The sequence below is a fragment of the Tupaia chinensis genome, unplaced genomic scaffold (assembly GCF_000334495.1).
Source record: "Tupaia chinensis unplaced genomic scaffold, TupChi_1.0 Scaffold000320_1, whole genome shotgun sequence".
Classification (NCBI taxonomy): domain Eukaryota; kingdom Metazoa; phylum Chordata; class Mammalia; order Scandentia; family Tupaiidae; genus Tupaia; species Tupaia belangeri.
This window is the reverse complement of record NW_006159813.1, coordinates 414948-429522: the sequence shown is the minus strand read 5'-3', so window position 1 is coordinate 429522 and position 14575 is coordinate 414948. Positions and strand designations below refer to the sequence as shown.

The 14575-nt window shown below is 45.5% G+C and overlaps 1 protein-coding gene across 2 annotated transcripts in view; it reads left to right on the top strand.

Moving 5' to 3' along the window:
• Nucleotides 1–12916, top strand: part of DAO (D-amino acid oxidase) — a 25979-nt gene extending 13063 nt beyond the window's left edge. For both annotated transcript variants that reach the window (XM_006151496.3, XM_006151497.2), the window contains exons 4-11: nucleotides 649–725; nucleotides 1384–1449; nucleotides 4167–4221; nucleotides 5879–5983; nucleotides 7629–7711; nucleotides 8645–8762; nucleotides 10097–10195; nucleotides 11816–12916. In XM_006151496.3, coding sequence (XP_006151558.1) covers nucleotides 649–725; nucleotides 1384–1449; nucleotides 4167–4221; nucleotides 5879–5983; nucleotides 7629–7711; nucleotides 8645–8762; nucleotides 10097–10195; nucleotides 11816–11947 — 735 coding nt within the window. In that variant the 3' untranslated portion in view covers nucleotides 11948–12916. The remainder of the gene's footprint in view (nucleotides 1–648; nucleotides 726–1383; nucleotides 1450–4166; nucleotides 4222–5878; nucleotides 5984–7628; nucleotides 7712–8644; nucleotides 8763–10096; nucleotides 10196–11815) is intronic.
• The last annotated feature ends 1659 nt before the right edge of the window (nucleotides 12917–14575 follow it).

The following is a 14575-nucleotide window of genomic DNA, read 5'->3' as shown; positions in this document are numbered from 1 at the left end:
AAAGAGAGAGAGAGAGAGATGGACACCTTCCACAGTGTCTGGTCATGCTGCAATCCCCTTCTTCCTGTCCTCCAGTCTGCTGGATCTTGGGTACTCGTGCAGGTGTTTTGGGCTGACCAGGCCAGGGATTTGAACCATAGTTGCCATGTGGGATTGGCTTCTCTGGAGCAGCACTTAACCAAGGTGCCATGGAGCCAGCCTAAGTTACTTAACCTCTCTAAGCCTCAATTGACCCATTTGTAAAGTGGAGATGAGAATAACATCCAAATGGGTTCAGTCACAGTGGCTCACGCAGCAGGGACACTGCCGTGCAAGACTGGAAGCCAAATGAGGTCCTAGGTTTGGTTCCTGAGTCTGCTGTGTGCACACACAGGGACATGTGTGATCTTGGCTGGCTGCAGGGCTGAGGAGAGGGTCACAACATGAAGACCCTATTGAGGGTACTCACCATCTCTCTCTCAGGAAATAAGTAAACTTCAAAGATAGGTATCCATTCCACTGGCTTGTTAAGATGAAATGGGTTGGTCTAAGTAAAATGTCTGCCTGAAGTAATGCCTTACACACAGCATGCATTATGGAAGTTTTGAGAATTATTATTATGATTGATATCCACCCATCTTTGGGCCTACTTCACTACTTCTCCTTCAGGACCCTTTCTGGAAGGACACAGTTCTGGGGTTTCGGAAGCTGACCCCCAGAGAGCTGGACATGTTCCCAGATTTTAGGTAAGATCATCGTCATGAGTGAAGGGGTGGAGGACCCCACAGTGCAGACAGACCTACCCAGCAGGCAGCAGAGGATGGAGGCACCAATGTCCTGTCTCATCCCACCCCAGCCTAGCACCCCTGGGTAGGTGCTCTGTCCAGTTTCTTTAGAGAGCCCCCCTTTCACTCAAACTGGGCCTGGACTGGAGACCCAGGGGTATGGAATTCAAGAATCTCAGCACTGTCTTGTTTTATAGATGAAGAAACTGAGCTTCAGAGAGGTTAAGAGATTTCCCAAGGTCACACAGACAAGTGACCAAACTGGGATTGTGTAACCAACTCAGACTGTGTAACTTTAAACTCCTCTCTTCTTTTTCTACACCTGATGGTCCTCTCCCCTCCTACCCCATGCCTGAATCCCCTCTATAAATGTATATCCAATAGCCACTTGCACATCCAATGTCAGGAATGGCTTTGCCTGATAGAATTTTTCTTCCCTTTTGCTTTGAGCTTAAAACCACTTTTTTAAACCCACTTCCTCCCCTGGGTTCCCTGCAGTGGTCCTGGCTCTACCCTTTGAGGATGCAGAGAATAACACTGTTTCCTCCTCCACTTGACAGCTCTCAAATATAGCTCTGGTTCTAACTTTTGTTTCACTTTTTACCTGCTGTGACTCTAGCTATGGCTGGTTCAACACAAGTCTGCTTCTAGAGGGGAAGCGCTACCTGCAGTGGCTGACTGAGAGGTGAGATTTGAAGCTTCAGTTTGAAGAAAATGCCTCCCAGGGACCAAGTTGTAGTAAAAGATTGTCCATGGGATTTCTCTTGACCAACCCTAAGGGTTGAAAAAAAATACTTAAACTGAGTTTTGGAGCCATCCCTGGTCCTGATCACTGTTGTGCATTGTGACCATTGAGGTTATGGCTCTTGGACCTGAGTGGGCATGAGAACCACCCAGACAGCTATTCATGTGTGATATCTATTAAACACCTCACTAAAATCCCTGATGTTTGTGTAACCATTTATAATGGATTCTCTTAAGTTTTCCAGATACATTTATGTAATTTGCAAAACAAAAGTTGCCTTTTATTTTTGTGAATCTTTTTGTTTGTTTTCTTCTCCAATTGCTTTGGCCAGTATCTCCAGAACAATGTTAAATAATACGGTGGCAGCAGATGTCCCTTTCTTGTTCCTGACATTAATTGGAATCTTGTAGTATTCCAAATTAGCAAACACTAACTTGAAGGACACATTGACATTTATATTCACATATATCCATATTAAGGAAGGTTCCATATATTTTATACATGTAACTATTTTATTAAGTTTTTTATTTTTAAATCTGGGACAAATGGCCTTTATTAAATGACAGGAAGATGTTTTAAAACATAGACTTCACACAAAAAACACATAGCTTCAGGGACCAGTAGGTGGTGTAATGGTTATATCACTAGACTCCCACCTAATTGACTGTGGTTTGAGTCCTAGACCCAACGGTTTGACACTCATGCCAAACATGAGTGTGTGCATGCCCAAAATCCTGAGAGGAGAATAGAGAAGGAATTGTAGCATGGCCATCACCTGTAGGGGGTGATTTCTTGCTTTTTGTCTTTCTGTCTACTCTATTCTACTTCTACTCTACCAGCGAGTACATGTAGCCTAGAGCAAAACTCTCCCTTTTAAAAAAGAAAGACAATAAACACACACACACACACACACACACACACATATAGTCTTCAGAACCCAACTTTATACCTACTGAATCAGAATCCTTAGCATAGAATTAAGAAATTTGTGTTTTAAAAGTTTCTTAGAGAATTCTAATATGAGTCAAGTTTGAGAACCATTGTAGGAAGCAGAGTTATTTTCTCTTAAACTTGGGATGCTTAAGACTTTTTAAACTTTTTATTTAATTAATTAATTTTTAAACTTTTGCTGTAGGGCATGTGTGCTCACCAGAGAGAGCCAGAGAGAGGAGAGAGAAAGTGATAAAGCAAGCCACCAGGACTGGGGCTTGAATTGCAGTCAGCCATGTGGGAGTCCAGCACCTTAACCACCACACCATCTGCTGGCCCCAAGGACACCTGTGAATCTTGTCTAGGTCCTTCCAGGACACAATGCTGCCTGTTTTTTGTTTTTTATTTAATCATGAGGAAATTGTGTAGATGAACTCGTCCTGAAACTATGCTTCAGCTTGTATACATTGTACTTTATTTCCTGTTCTATGTTTCTACTGTATTTCTAGTAGAGACAGACATTTTCCCTCTGGAACATTAAAGGAGGGAATGTGTTCCCAACCCACCTCCCTTCTTATGTCCTGCTGACAAAGAGGCATTTGGCCTTGGTCCAGCCCTGTTCCTCCTCTGCCCTGGATCTCAACCTCTTCTCTGCTGCAAAGCAATGCAGTGGTAGAAGGAAGGACAGGGAGCTAAGACCCCTGGGTTTGAGTCCCAGCCCCATCGAATACTCACTTTATGATCTTTAGCAAGGTCCTTCTCCCATCTCCATCTGGTCTATAAGGGGCTTGGACCACCTTGGGCTTCCCAAGGGACATTTTGTAGACTACTTAGTCCAGCAAGGGGCTCATGAGCTCATCTGATTATAGTCTTTCTCAAGGAGCCTCCTGTGGCGCAAGTGTCCTCAGAAGGTTCTTTGGGAAATGTCGTCTATGACACCTGCTTGAGAGAGAGCCAGAGAGAGGAGAGAGAAAGTGATAAAGCAAGCCACCAGGACTGGGGCTTGAATTGCAGTCAGCCATGTGGGAGTCCAGCACCTTAACCACCACACCATCTGCTGGCCCCAAGGACACCTGTGAATCTTGTCTAGGTCCTTCCAGGACACAATGCTGCCTGTTTTTTGTTTTTTATTTAATCATGAGGAAATTGTGTAGATGAACTCGTCCTGAAACTATGCTTCAGCTTGTATACATTGTACTTTATTTCCTGTTCTATGTTTCTACTGTATTTCTAGTAGAGACAGACATTTTCCCTCTGGAACATTAAAGGAGGGAATGTGTTCCCAACCCACCTCCCTTCTTATGTCCTGCTGACAAAGAGGCATTTGGCCTTGGTCCAGCCCTGTTCCTCCTCTGCCCTGGATCTCAACCTCTTCTCTGCTGCAAAGCAATGCAGTGGTAGAAGGAAGGACAGGGAGCTAAGACCCCTGGGTTTGAGTCCCAGCCCCATCGAATACTCACTTTATGATCTTTAGCAAGGTCCTTCTCCCATCTCCATCTGGTCTATAAGGGGCTTGGACCACCTTGGGCTTCCCAAGGGACATTTTGTAGACTACTTAGTCCAGCAAGGGGCTCATGAGCTCATCTGATTATAGTCTTTCTCAAGGAGCCTCCTGTGGCGCAAGTGTCCTCAGAAGGTTCTTTGGGAAATGTCGTCTATGACACCTGCTTGGAGGGGTGGGGTGGAGAACTGCACCCTAGGCTTTCTGATGTGTCTGCTCATCCCAGGTTAACAGAGAGGGGAGTGCAATTCTTCCAGCGGAAGGTGGAATCTTTTGAGGAGGTGAGTTGCAGGGCTGAAGGGGAGGGCTGTGGGAGGGTGAAGAGGAGATGCCTCTGCTTCGTGTTGCTGTATTGGGACCCCCTTTTCAGGCTCCCAGGGTCCCCTTAAACCAGTGCCAGAGTTGAGACTTTTTTTTCAATCACAGAAAGACTTTGGCATTCTGAGGGAGGCGGTCTCTGCCTTGTTGCTGGTGGCAGGAACAAAGGAGCAGATGGGACCCCTGGCAATGTCTATGTGTGGGACACTCAACCTGGGATCATTAGAGGCTTTTTAATATCTGAGCCACAATGAGTTTTGGGGCTAGAGAGCTGGCTACCTCTTCCCAGGGTCAGCTGTGTTCCAAGATCCAGATGTTTGGTTGCTCCCTACTCTCATCTGAGCTGATGTTTCTGCAAAGTCCAGGCTGTCAGCCCTACCTCCAAAGTAACACCACCACCAATAACAGCAGTGGCAGCCGCCATCATCACGCACTGGCTGTGCACATGAGAACGTCACTGTGCGGCTCCATTCAATCCCGGCACCTAGAATGATGCTTGGCACCAGGAAGGCGCTCAGTCCATGTAGCTACTGTATCATGGAATGAGGACCCACCTGCTCTGGGTCAGGCCCTGATGGGTACTTGCGGGCAGATGGAGCATCTATTAGAAGAGCTGCACAAGTGACTCCGCCTCAGTCCTCATTCTTGGACACTGGCTCATGGACAATAGTAATGCACTGCATGTTTGTGGCCCATGACAGCTGGGCTTGGGTTACTGAGTATCTCACACACACAGAGCTCAGGGCTCCAGTGTGTCTTTGGCAAACATCTTGGCAGAGTGAAAGGCAAGAGAATGAAATAAAAAGGAATCCAAAAGAAAAAGAAAGAAAAGAAAAGAAAAGAAAAGAAAAGAAAAGAAAAGAAAAGAAAAGAAAAGAAAAGAAAAGAAAGAGGGAGGGAACCAGCAGTTAGCGTAACGGCTATGTCACTGGACTCCCATGTAGTCAACCGCGGTTTGCATCCCAGACCCGGTGGCTTAAAACTCACGCCGGGCGCATGTGCATGCATGCCCAAGATCCCAAGAGGAGAATGGAGGAGAAGGGATTGAGGTGTGACCATCCCCCCTGGGGGGTGATTTCTCTCATTCTGTCTCTATGTCTCCCTCTGTCTGTCTGTCTGGCGAGCGCACGCGTCCTATAGTGAAAGTTTGGGGAGGCTCCCTAAAGGGAAAATCCTCAAAAAAAAAAAAAAAAAAAAAAAGAAAGAAAGAAAGAAAAGAAAAGAAAGAGAGAGAGAGAAAGAAAGAAAAAAAAGCAAGCAAGCAAGCTAACTTTGCTTCCTTTCTACCTTCTGGAAGGTAGAAAGAGGATTTCCTCTTCCACAGTCTTCATTTTCAAGCACTTTCATATACAGATGTGAGTTCCTTATAGCAGCCTATGAACAGGCATGGCTGCCCCAATTTTATAATGGAGGTAGCTGATCCTCAAGGAGGTAAAGGGACATATTTGAGATCCCATGGCAGGTGAATGGCAGAGTGGAGATTTGTAGCCAGGTCCATCTGGGTCTTCTTTGAGACCCCTCCCCACTGCTCCACTGAGAGTACGCAGCTACAGGATTAGAGAGAAGAGGGGAGGATGGGGACAGGGGATACTCAGTCCCTGCTCTTGTGTTTGCTGCCAGGTGGCAAGAGGAGGTGTGGACGTGATTATCAACTGCACCGGGGTGTGGGCTGGAGCGCTGCAACCAGACCCCCTTCTGCAGCCAGGCAGGGGCCAGATCATCCAGGTGAGTGTGCAGGGGAGACCTGTGGCTTCTGTTGATAGGAAGTCTGCTCTGCAGTGATTACTTCACCTCCAAAGGTAGTGGGCAGGTTAGGAGTATCTATCAGAAGAGCCCCTCGAGACTCTGGGAAATTGACATGTTAAAGAGGACCCCAGGGCCAGCAGGTGGTGTAGTGGTTGAGGCACTAGAATCTCATATGCACAATTCAAGTCCCAGACCTGGTGACTTGCTTTCTCACTTTCTCTCTCTCTATCTTGTCTGTCTCTCTCTGGTGAGTGCACGTGTCTTACAGCAAATTAAATTTAAAATAATAATAATAAATTAAATTGTACATATAACATCACTCCATGCTGCCCCTCACTGTGTGTGCACATGTATGTAAGTGTATGTGTGCATGCATGTCCACATGTGTGTGTGTATATATACACACTCATAGGTGTGCTTGTGTTTGTGCTTATGGTGAGAGCTAATGTACAAGGAGACTTCAAGATGTATGTGGAAAAATGGAATTAAATTACAAACTTAGGGGCCAGCAAATGACATAGCGGTTAAGGTGCTGGATTTCTACATGGCTGACAGCAGCTCAAATCCCAGACCTAGCAGCTTGAGAATCATGCTGGGCTCATGTGCGTGTGTGCCCAAAATCCCAGGAGGCAAATGGGAGAGAAGTGATTGCAGTGTGGCTAATCCCCCTGGGGGGATCATTTCTCACTTTCTCTCTCATCATCTCTCTCCAACAAGCACACAGTCCTATGTCAAAAAAATAAATTAAAATAAACAAATAAATGAAAGTATGAGTTCATTTTGGTGCAAAAAATTTGAAATCCATGTATCCATTTTTCTTAATACGCGCTTTGCATGGACTTTTTGGAGACCCCTCATCTGTACTCGCTTACACTGTGTGCTGGGGCTTTCCTATGGCACGCGGATAAGGGAGTGCAGCGCTTCAGGGAGCAGGGGTGGCTCTCAGTCAGGGCAGCTCTTCCTCTGAAAGGTAAGCATTCAGAAGGAGACTTTGCTGGATGGGTCATAAGAGGGCTGAGGCATCTGCCTTGTGACTCTTGTTAGAACAGCTTGGGAAGGGGCAAGCAGGTGGCATAGAGGTTAAGGAACTTAACTCCTACATGGCTGACTGCAGTTCAAGTCTCAAACCTGGCAGCTTGCTTTCTTATTTTCCCTCTCTCTCTCTTTCTAGTCAAATTAAAACAACAACAACAATAATAGTAACTAAAATAAAAAGATGTCTGAACTGCTTGGGGCCAGCAGATAGCATAGTGGTTGAGGCATTGGACTCCTACACGGCTGACAGTGGTTCGAGTCTCGAATTCTGCAGCTTGAAACTTACGCTGAACGTGAATGTGTGCATACATAAAATCCCAAGAGGAGAATAGAGGAGAAGAGATTGCAGAGTGACCACCTCTCCTTGGGGGTCATTTCTCACTTTCTTTTCCCTGTTTCTCTCTTCCATCTCTCTGGCAACCCATATGCCCTATAGCATAAAGCTTTCTCCAAAAAAAAAAAAAAAAAAAAAAAAAAGCAAAGAAAGAAAAAGGAAAAAAGAATGACAGTTGGTCATAGGGGAGAGCAAGGACAAGGGGAGCCCATTGATTGAGCTCCCCTGACAAGACTTCTCTATCCTAATCAACAGGTGGATGCCCCTTGGATAAAGCACTTCATTATCACACATGATGGAGACCAAGGAGTCTACAAGTCCCCATACATCATCCCAGGGTAAAAACCTGCCTGCCACATGGCAGAGGAGGGGGCACTTTCATGCTCTTTATATGTCTCTTCTGCCTGCCCAGGCCCCTTGCTTGGACCTTGCAGTTAGTTGTTTTCTTCTAATGTTTTTAAAATGAGCTTGAGCCATTAAATCTCTGGGAAGGCAGAATTCAGCCTTGATTGGGTTCTGTCTTAAACATTCTTTTGAATGACAATAATGATGTTGGAGTTGATGGTGACACTATGCACAGTGTGAAGGGCAATAGTGAGAGTAGGGGTGGGAATGTCAGTGGAGGTTGGTGCTGATGACAGTATTAATGGTGGAGGTGATAATATTCATGGAGACGGTGGTGGTGCTGGTAGGATGACAATATTGTTGATAGTGGAATGGTGGTAGCAGTGACAGTATTGTTATTGATGAGTAAGACAACATTGATGGGGCAGTAACTGACATAAGGATAGAGAGTGGTGATGTTGATGCAAGTGGTATGGTGTTGATGGTGGTGGTGGTGACTGAGAGTGGGGATGATCATTGATGCTGACAGAGATGATACTAGTAATGATGTTAATAAAATGGCAGAGATGACAGTCTCAAGGACAATGTTCATGGTGTGGCTGCTCTGACTGACTCGATGGCCATGTTAATGGAGGTGGCAGGAATGATGAAGGGAGTTGATGGCGATGACATATTAATGGTAGTAGTGAAGATCACATTGATGAAGATGACAATATTGATGGGGATATTAGTGATGGTGGTAGAGTTGGTTGGTGCTAATGGTGATGACAATGGCAGCTGGTGGTGATAATAGTGTTAGCGGGGAAGACAGTGTTGATGGTGGTGATTACAGTGGAGGTGGTGGTAAATATGAGCCTGGTGATGACCCTCTTTTGTTTCAAAGGCTTTGTTTTCCTTCATCTTTGAGCCTCTTTTTTTCTATCTAGGATCCAAACAGTTACTCTTGGTGGCATCTTCCAGTTGGGGAACTGGAGTGAAGTGAATAGTGTCAATGACCATAACACCATTTGGAAAGGCTGCTGCAGACTGGAGCCCGCATTGAAGGTAAGGTGGGCAGGGGTGTCAGTGCCCAGACTATGGTGCTGACAGCTTGGTGATGAGAACACTGGGAGATGAGAAGACATCACCACTGGGGTAACTGGGCAAATTAACTCCAGCAAGGGATTATGGAATACATCAGAACTTGCCGATGTACAGGCAAATCCTTGCTATGGGTTAATGAAAGCTGTGTGCCCATGGCTAAGTTTTGTTTCCTCTTGAGATGACTTTCCCAAACAACTTAGTCTGTCTTCACAAGACATTATTATTTTTTTGAGAGATTTTTGCTATAGGGTGCATACACTCACTGTAGAGACAGAGAAAGTCAGAAAGTGAGAAATCAGCCCTCACAGGGGCAATGGCCATGTTGCAATCCTTTCTCCTCCATTCCCCTCCATTCTCTCCATGTAAGTATTCACATTTATGTTAGTTGAGATAGCAGTAGTGATTAAGGTGGTGACTGATGCTGATAGAGATGAAAATGGGGATAGTGGGGTGATGAACTGGTGCCTGTTGATAACATTTTGGTGGCGGCTGATGATGATGGTGGTGGTTGATACAGATGGAGTAACTGATGGAATAGGTGTGAGGTGATGGTAGTGAGATGGTGTTGGTAACTGACATGAATGGTGGTGATGGTACTGGTAATTAATAAAGGCAACTGTGGGGCCAGCAGGTGGCATGGTGATTGAGGTGCTGGACCCTCACATAGCTGACTACAGTTCAAGTCCCAGACCTGGCAGCTTGCTTCCTCAGTTTCCCTCTCTTTCTCTCTGTTGAATTAAAAATGATAATAATAATGGGACTAGCAGTTGGAAGGATGGCTATGCCACTGGACTCTCATAGAGTCAACCGCGGTTCGAGTCCCGGACCTGGTAGCTAAAACTCACGCCATGCGTGTGTGTGTGTGTGTTTTTTTTTTTTTCTTTATGAGTAAACTTTGAGAAATACTTTTTCATCAAGTTCTTAAAGGACTGTTTTACCTGCTGGTTCCTCAGGGAGTAAATAAAAGGATTCAGCATTGGGGCCACGGACATGTTGAGCACTGGTATGCCCTTGGTGCCCAAGATCCTGAGAGGAGAATGGAGGAGAAGGGATTGCGGCATGGCCATCCCCCCTGGGGGATGATTTCTTGCTTTCTGTCCCTCTGTCTTTCTGGTGAGCATACGTGTCCTATAGCAAAAATCGCTCCAAAAAATATAATAATACTAATAAATAAGTTAAATAAATACTTTTTAAAAAATAAAAGTTAAAATATTTTTTAAAAATAAAGGCAAACAACAACAACAACAAAAGAAAACACAAAACCCAGAGTGAGCTGCCAGCATTTGTCTTTTCAGGATGCAAGAATTGTTGGTGAATGGTCTGGCTTTCGGCCAACACGGCCCCAGATTCGGCTAGAACGAGAGCAGCTTCGTGTTGGACCTTCAAACACAGAGGTATGCTCTCCCAGCAAGGAAAGCACTGCCCTCCGGGGCTCCTAAGATGCCTCTGGCACTTCTAGGAACAGTCGTGTCTGATCTGGGGCTCCACACAGCTAACTGGTAGGCAGGGTGGTAGTAGCTAACAGCCTCTCTTCTATAAATGGGGAAACTGAGGCTCAATGATGGTAAAGGACTCACTCAAGATTCCATAGGGGGCGGTGTCAGGGTTCATGAAAGTTTGTGATTGAGTGGAAGAACATGGGGTACCTACTGAATATCCACTTTGTGTCCAACACTGCAGCAGGCCCATGACCCCAATAACCTTATTCAATCTCCCCAGCAATTTTTTAAAAAAAAGTTACAGGGTAGTGTGCTCACCAGAGAGAGAGACAGAGAAAAACAAGAGACAAAGAGAGAGACAGTGAGGAATCACTCCTCAGGGAGGATGGCCATACCACAATCCCTTCTCCTCCATTCTCCTCCTGGGATTTTGGGCATACATGCACACACATGCCCAGCATGATTTTCTGGGTCCAAGGACTTGACCTGTTGTTAGCCATACAGGAGTCCAGCACCTCAACCACTATGCCACCTGCTGCTCCCTCTTCTCAGCAGCTTTACTCTCCATCCTTCAGATGAGAAAACTGGTGCTCAGAGATAACGTCATTGCCTAAGTCAGACCACTGGTGAGGGGCAGGGCTGAGGTATGATTTGAATTTGGCTTGATAGCCATTTCCTGGATGTCCATGTTACAGTGTCCCATTATCTCTCTGAGATCCCTTTAGCTGTCCCCTTAAGGGGTAGGATCTGAGCTTATTGAAATCACAGAAGTTGCCCTGAGCTGGAGAAACTGACCTGAGCAGGTGGCAATGAGCCTTACAACCCCCTGGTCATCTTCCTTCCCTTTTACCAATTCCAGGTATACAGGGTGTGTGTGTGTGCGTGCCTATGTGTGTGTGCATATATTTGTGTGTGTGTGTGTGTGTGTGTTAGAGGGGTTGCGTGTGTATAACAGTTCATGTATTTGTGGGTTGCATGTTTGTGTATGGGAGGTCAAACGTGTGTGTAGAGGGGTCACATATGCATAGAAGTTCATGCATGTATTTGTGTGTTGTATGTTTGCATGTCAAGCGTGTGTGTAGAGGGGTCATGTACACATGTACAGAGGAATTACGTGTACATGTAGAGGAGAGAGTCACATATGGATTCCATATGCCTATGGTTTTAGCTTTGAAGAGTCCAGATATCTTGCCTGTGTCTCAGAATGAACATGTTAGCCAGAGTCTCCCCCACAGCCCCCACCACAGTGCTCTGCATTTCCTTCCTCCTTAATGGGTGGACGCATCTATTAACATAGAAGGTTCATTAGACTAAAACGGGATGGGAATGAGGAAAGTGATTTGGGGAGCTTCCATCTGATGCAGAGGAAATCTCTGAGTTCAAGTTCTAGGTATGATACTACTTTTCCTGCGCTGAGTATATAAAGCAGGTCTCTCTCCCTAGCAGAAGAGAAGTGTCTAGGATGTTGTCCTCCAGCTTGGGGGCTCCCAGCATCCATCCCACTAGGATGCTAAGGAAGCTCCTCAATTTCCACTTCCCTTCTGGACCTGGACACCTCCCTCTTGCCTCTCCTAGGTCATCCACAACTACGGCCATGGAGGCTATGGGCTCACTATCCACTGGGCCTGTGCCCTGGAGGTAGCCAAGCTCTTTGGGAAAATCCTGGAAGAAAAGAAGTTGTCCAGGATGCTGCCATCCCACCTCTGAAGACTCTAGGAACCATAACCACCACAGTCCCCAGCAGAACTCTCCACTCACCTCAGCCAACTGGTCAGTGATAGGCCGTCACATGCTTCCTATTTGACCCCTGAATTCTTTCCGCAAAGAAGCACGAGGTGAGAAGAAAATCCAAGGTCAATTCCTGGAGAAGAGTCCACTCCAAACTCTGAGATAACGGAGGTCTCTCCATCCTTTTTGGGTCTGACATTATGAAGATCAGCTAGCAATTGTTAGTCCATGAGTCTTTAGAAGGAAAGTTCAGGAAATCAAAGAGGTTAACATCCCAGAGTCACAGAAAATTGAGGATGGGTAAGCCTAAGTAACTTGATTACAAGCCACACTAACATTAAAGGCTCTGAAAAGTCCTGCAGCAAAGACGCCTATCATTTAACCCAGTGTTTCTTAAACCAATCTGGCTATGGAAACCTTTTGACAAGATCACCAATAAATACTACAGAACACACTTGCAGACTGTGTAACAGATTGTGTTGTAGGAAATTATATAGAGAACTGGGGTGTGGAGGAAGCAAAAGAGGTGAGGCATTGAACTGGTAACATATGCTACCTGTTTCACCCAGAGTCCTAAATGGCATCAGCTGTCTACTGAATGGCCCCATGGACACCATGTTACTCTTGAAGAGGGGCCACGGGAGGGCTCATCCCACAAAGAACTCCTTCAGAGACGATTAAACTCACCAAGCATTCTCCTCGCTTCAGGGACAGAGTTAATGACTCTCTTGTCTTCTGGCACCCTCTGAGATGAACAGGCTTCCAGATGTTTTGGAAAGCCTTACATGAACCTAGAAGATCCCTTGGCATCTTCATCCCTAATTTTCTGTTTCAGCCTCAGGTTGAATTTTCACCTGTCTGGGTTTTTACCAAAAGTGACAGTGGGCCAGTTGGTGGCATGGTGGTTAAGGTGCTGGATCCCACATGGCTGACTTCTCAGTCCAAGTCCTGAAACCAGCAGCTTGAAAAAAACATGCCAGGCACATGTATGTGTGTGCCCAAAATCCTGAAAGGAGAGAGAGAGAAAGGGGAAGGGATTTCAGCATGACCATCCCCCATGGGGGGTGTTTTCTCACTTCCTCTCTGTGTCTCTGGCAAACACATGCACCTTCTGGCAAAGTAAGACAAACAAACAAACTTGGAGTCCAGACAATTTCACTGATGGGTCTTCAAAAAGTTCATGGAAAATACATATGAAAAAAATGCATGGACTTCGAATTTTTTTCACACCCAAGTCAATTTGTATTTTAATTTCATTTTCCATGAACTTTTTGAAGTCTTCTCATACATCGTGGTACATAGCTCCCTATGTGCGGTGAAGAGATCTAGATCTCTACTGGCCACTCCATGCCATTCCTTTTTTTTTTTTTTTTAAAGATTTTTGCCACAGAGCACATGCACTTGCCAGAGAGACTCCTATGTAGTCGACCGAGACAGAGAGAGAGAAAGTGAGAAATACCCCCAGTGGGGATGACCATGTCATGATCCTTCTCCTCCAGTCTCCTCCTGGGATTCTGGGCATGCACATATGCAAGTCCAGCATGAGTTTCAAGCCACTGGGACTCAAACTAAGGTCAACCAGGTGGGAGTCCAGCGCCTTAATCACCATGCCACTTGCTGACCCTGATATTACTTTCTATTCCTTGCTGTTTCATCCAGTGGGTTCTTCATGAAGCATCTGCCATAATACTGGACAGTTCTAAGCTAAGAAGGGGGACAGAGCCAGGATCTAAGTTAGAGTTCTTTCCCCAAACAGCAGTAATTGTCATGATAGCTAAAACTTAATTATCGTTTAACTGGGTACCAGTTCATGTGCTAAACTGTTGCACACATTACTCATTTAAACCTCAAACGAGTTAGCTATTATCTCCATTACATAGGTAAGAAGACAAGGCACAGGAAGGTAGCCTGAGAGTTGACCTGGGAAAAGAGAGAATGAAGATTCAGGGTCAGAAAGTATATCCTTCTAGTGACGCACTCTCGATTGCTGTACAACACTGAATCCCAAGTTGGGTAGGATATAATATCCACCTATGAAAGAAAAACCTCTTTGAACTGTGACTTCCCCTTTATTCTGGCCTGAAATTCAGAATAGGAGGAGCATGGAGGAATTCTGCAACCCATGTGGTTCTGTAGGTTTTACAATGGCTGATTTTATTATTTTTTAAAGAGGTTTTTATCTTAGAGTACATGCACTCACTAGAGAGAAAAGAGACAGAGACAGTGAGAGGGAAAGTTTGAAATCACCCTCCCAGGGGGATGGCCATGGCACAATCCCTTCTCCTTCATTATCCTCCCGGGATCTTGGGCACACACACACACACACACATGACCCAGTGTGATATTTAAGCCCCAAGCTCCGGACTCAAACCATGGATGGCCACATGGGAGTCCAGCAACATAACTGCTATGCCATCTGTTGGCCCCACAATGGTTGATTTCTGTATTTCTCTCTGGTTAACACTCCTGCTCTTTTCCTGAAGGTAATCTGAAACCACATTTTCAGTGAATTCCTAGCAGCTTGATGACTGAAAAAATTATTATTCTGGGACCAGCAGAAAGTGTAATGGTTATGTCACTGGACTTCCATGCAGTCGACCGTGGTTT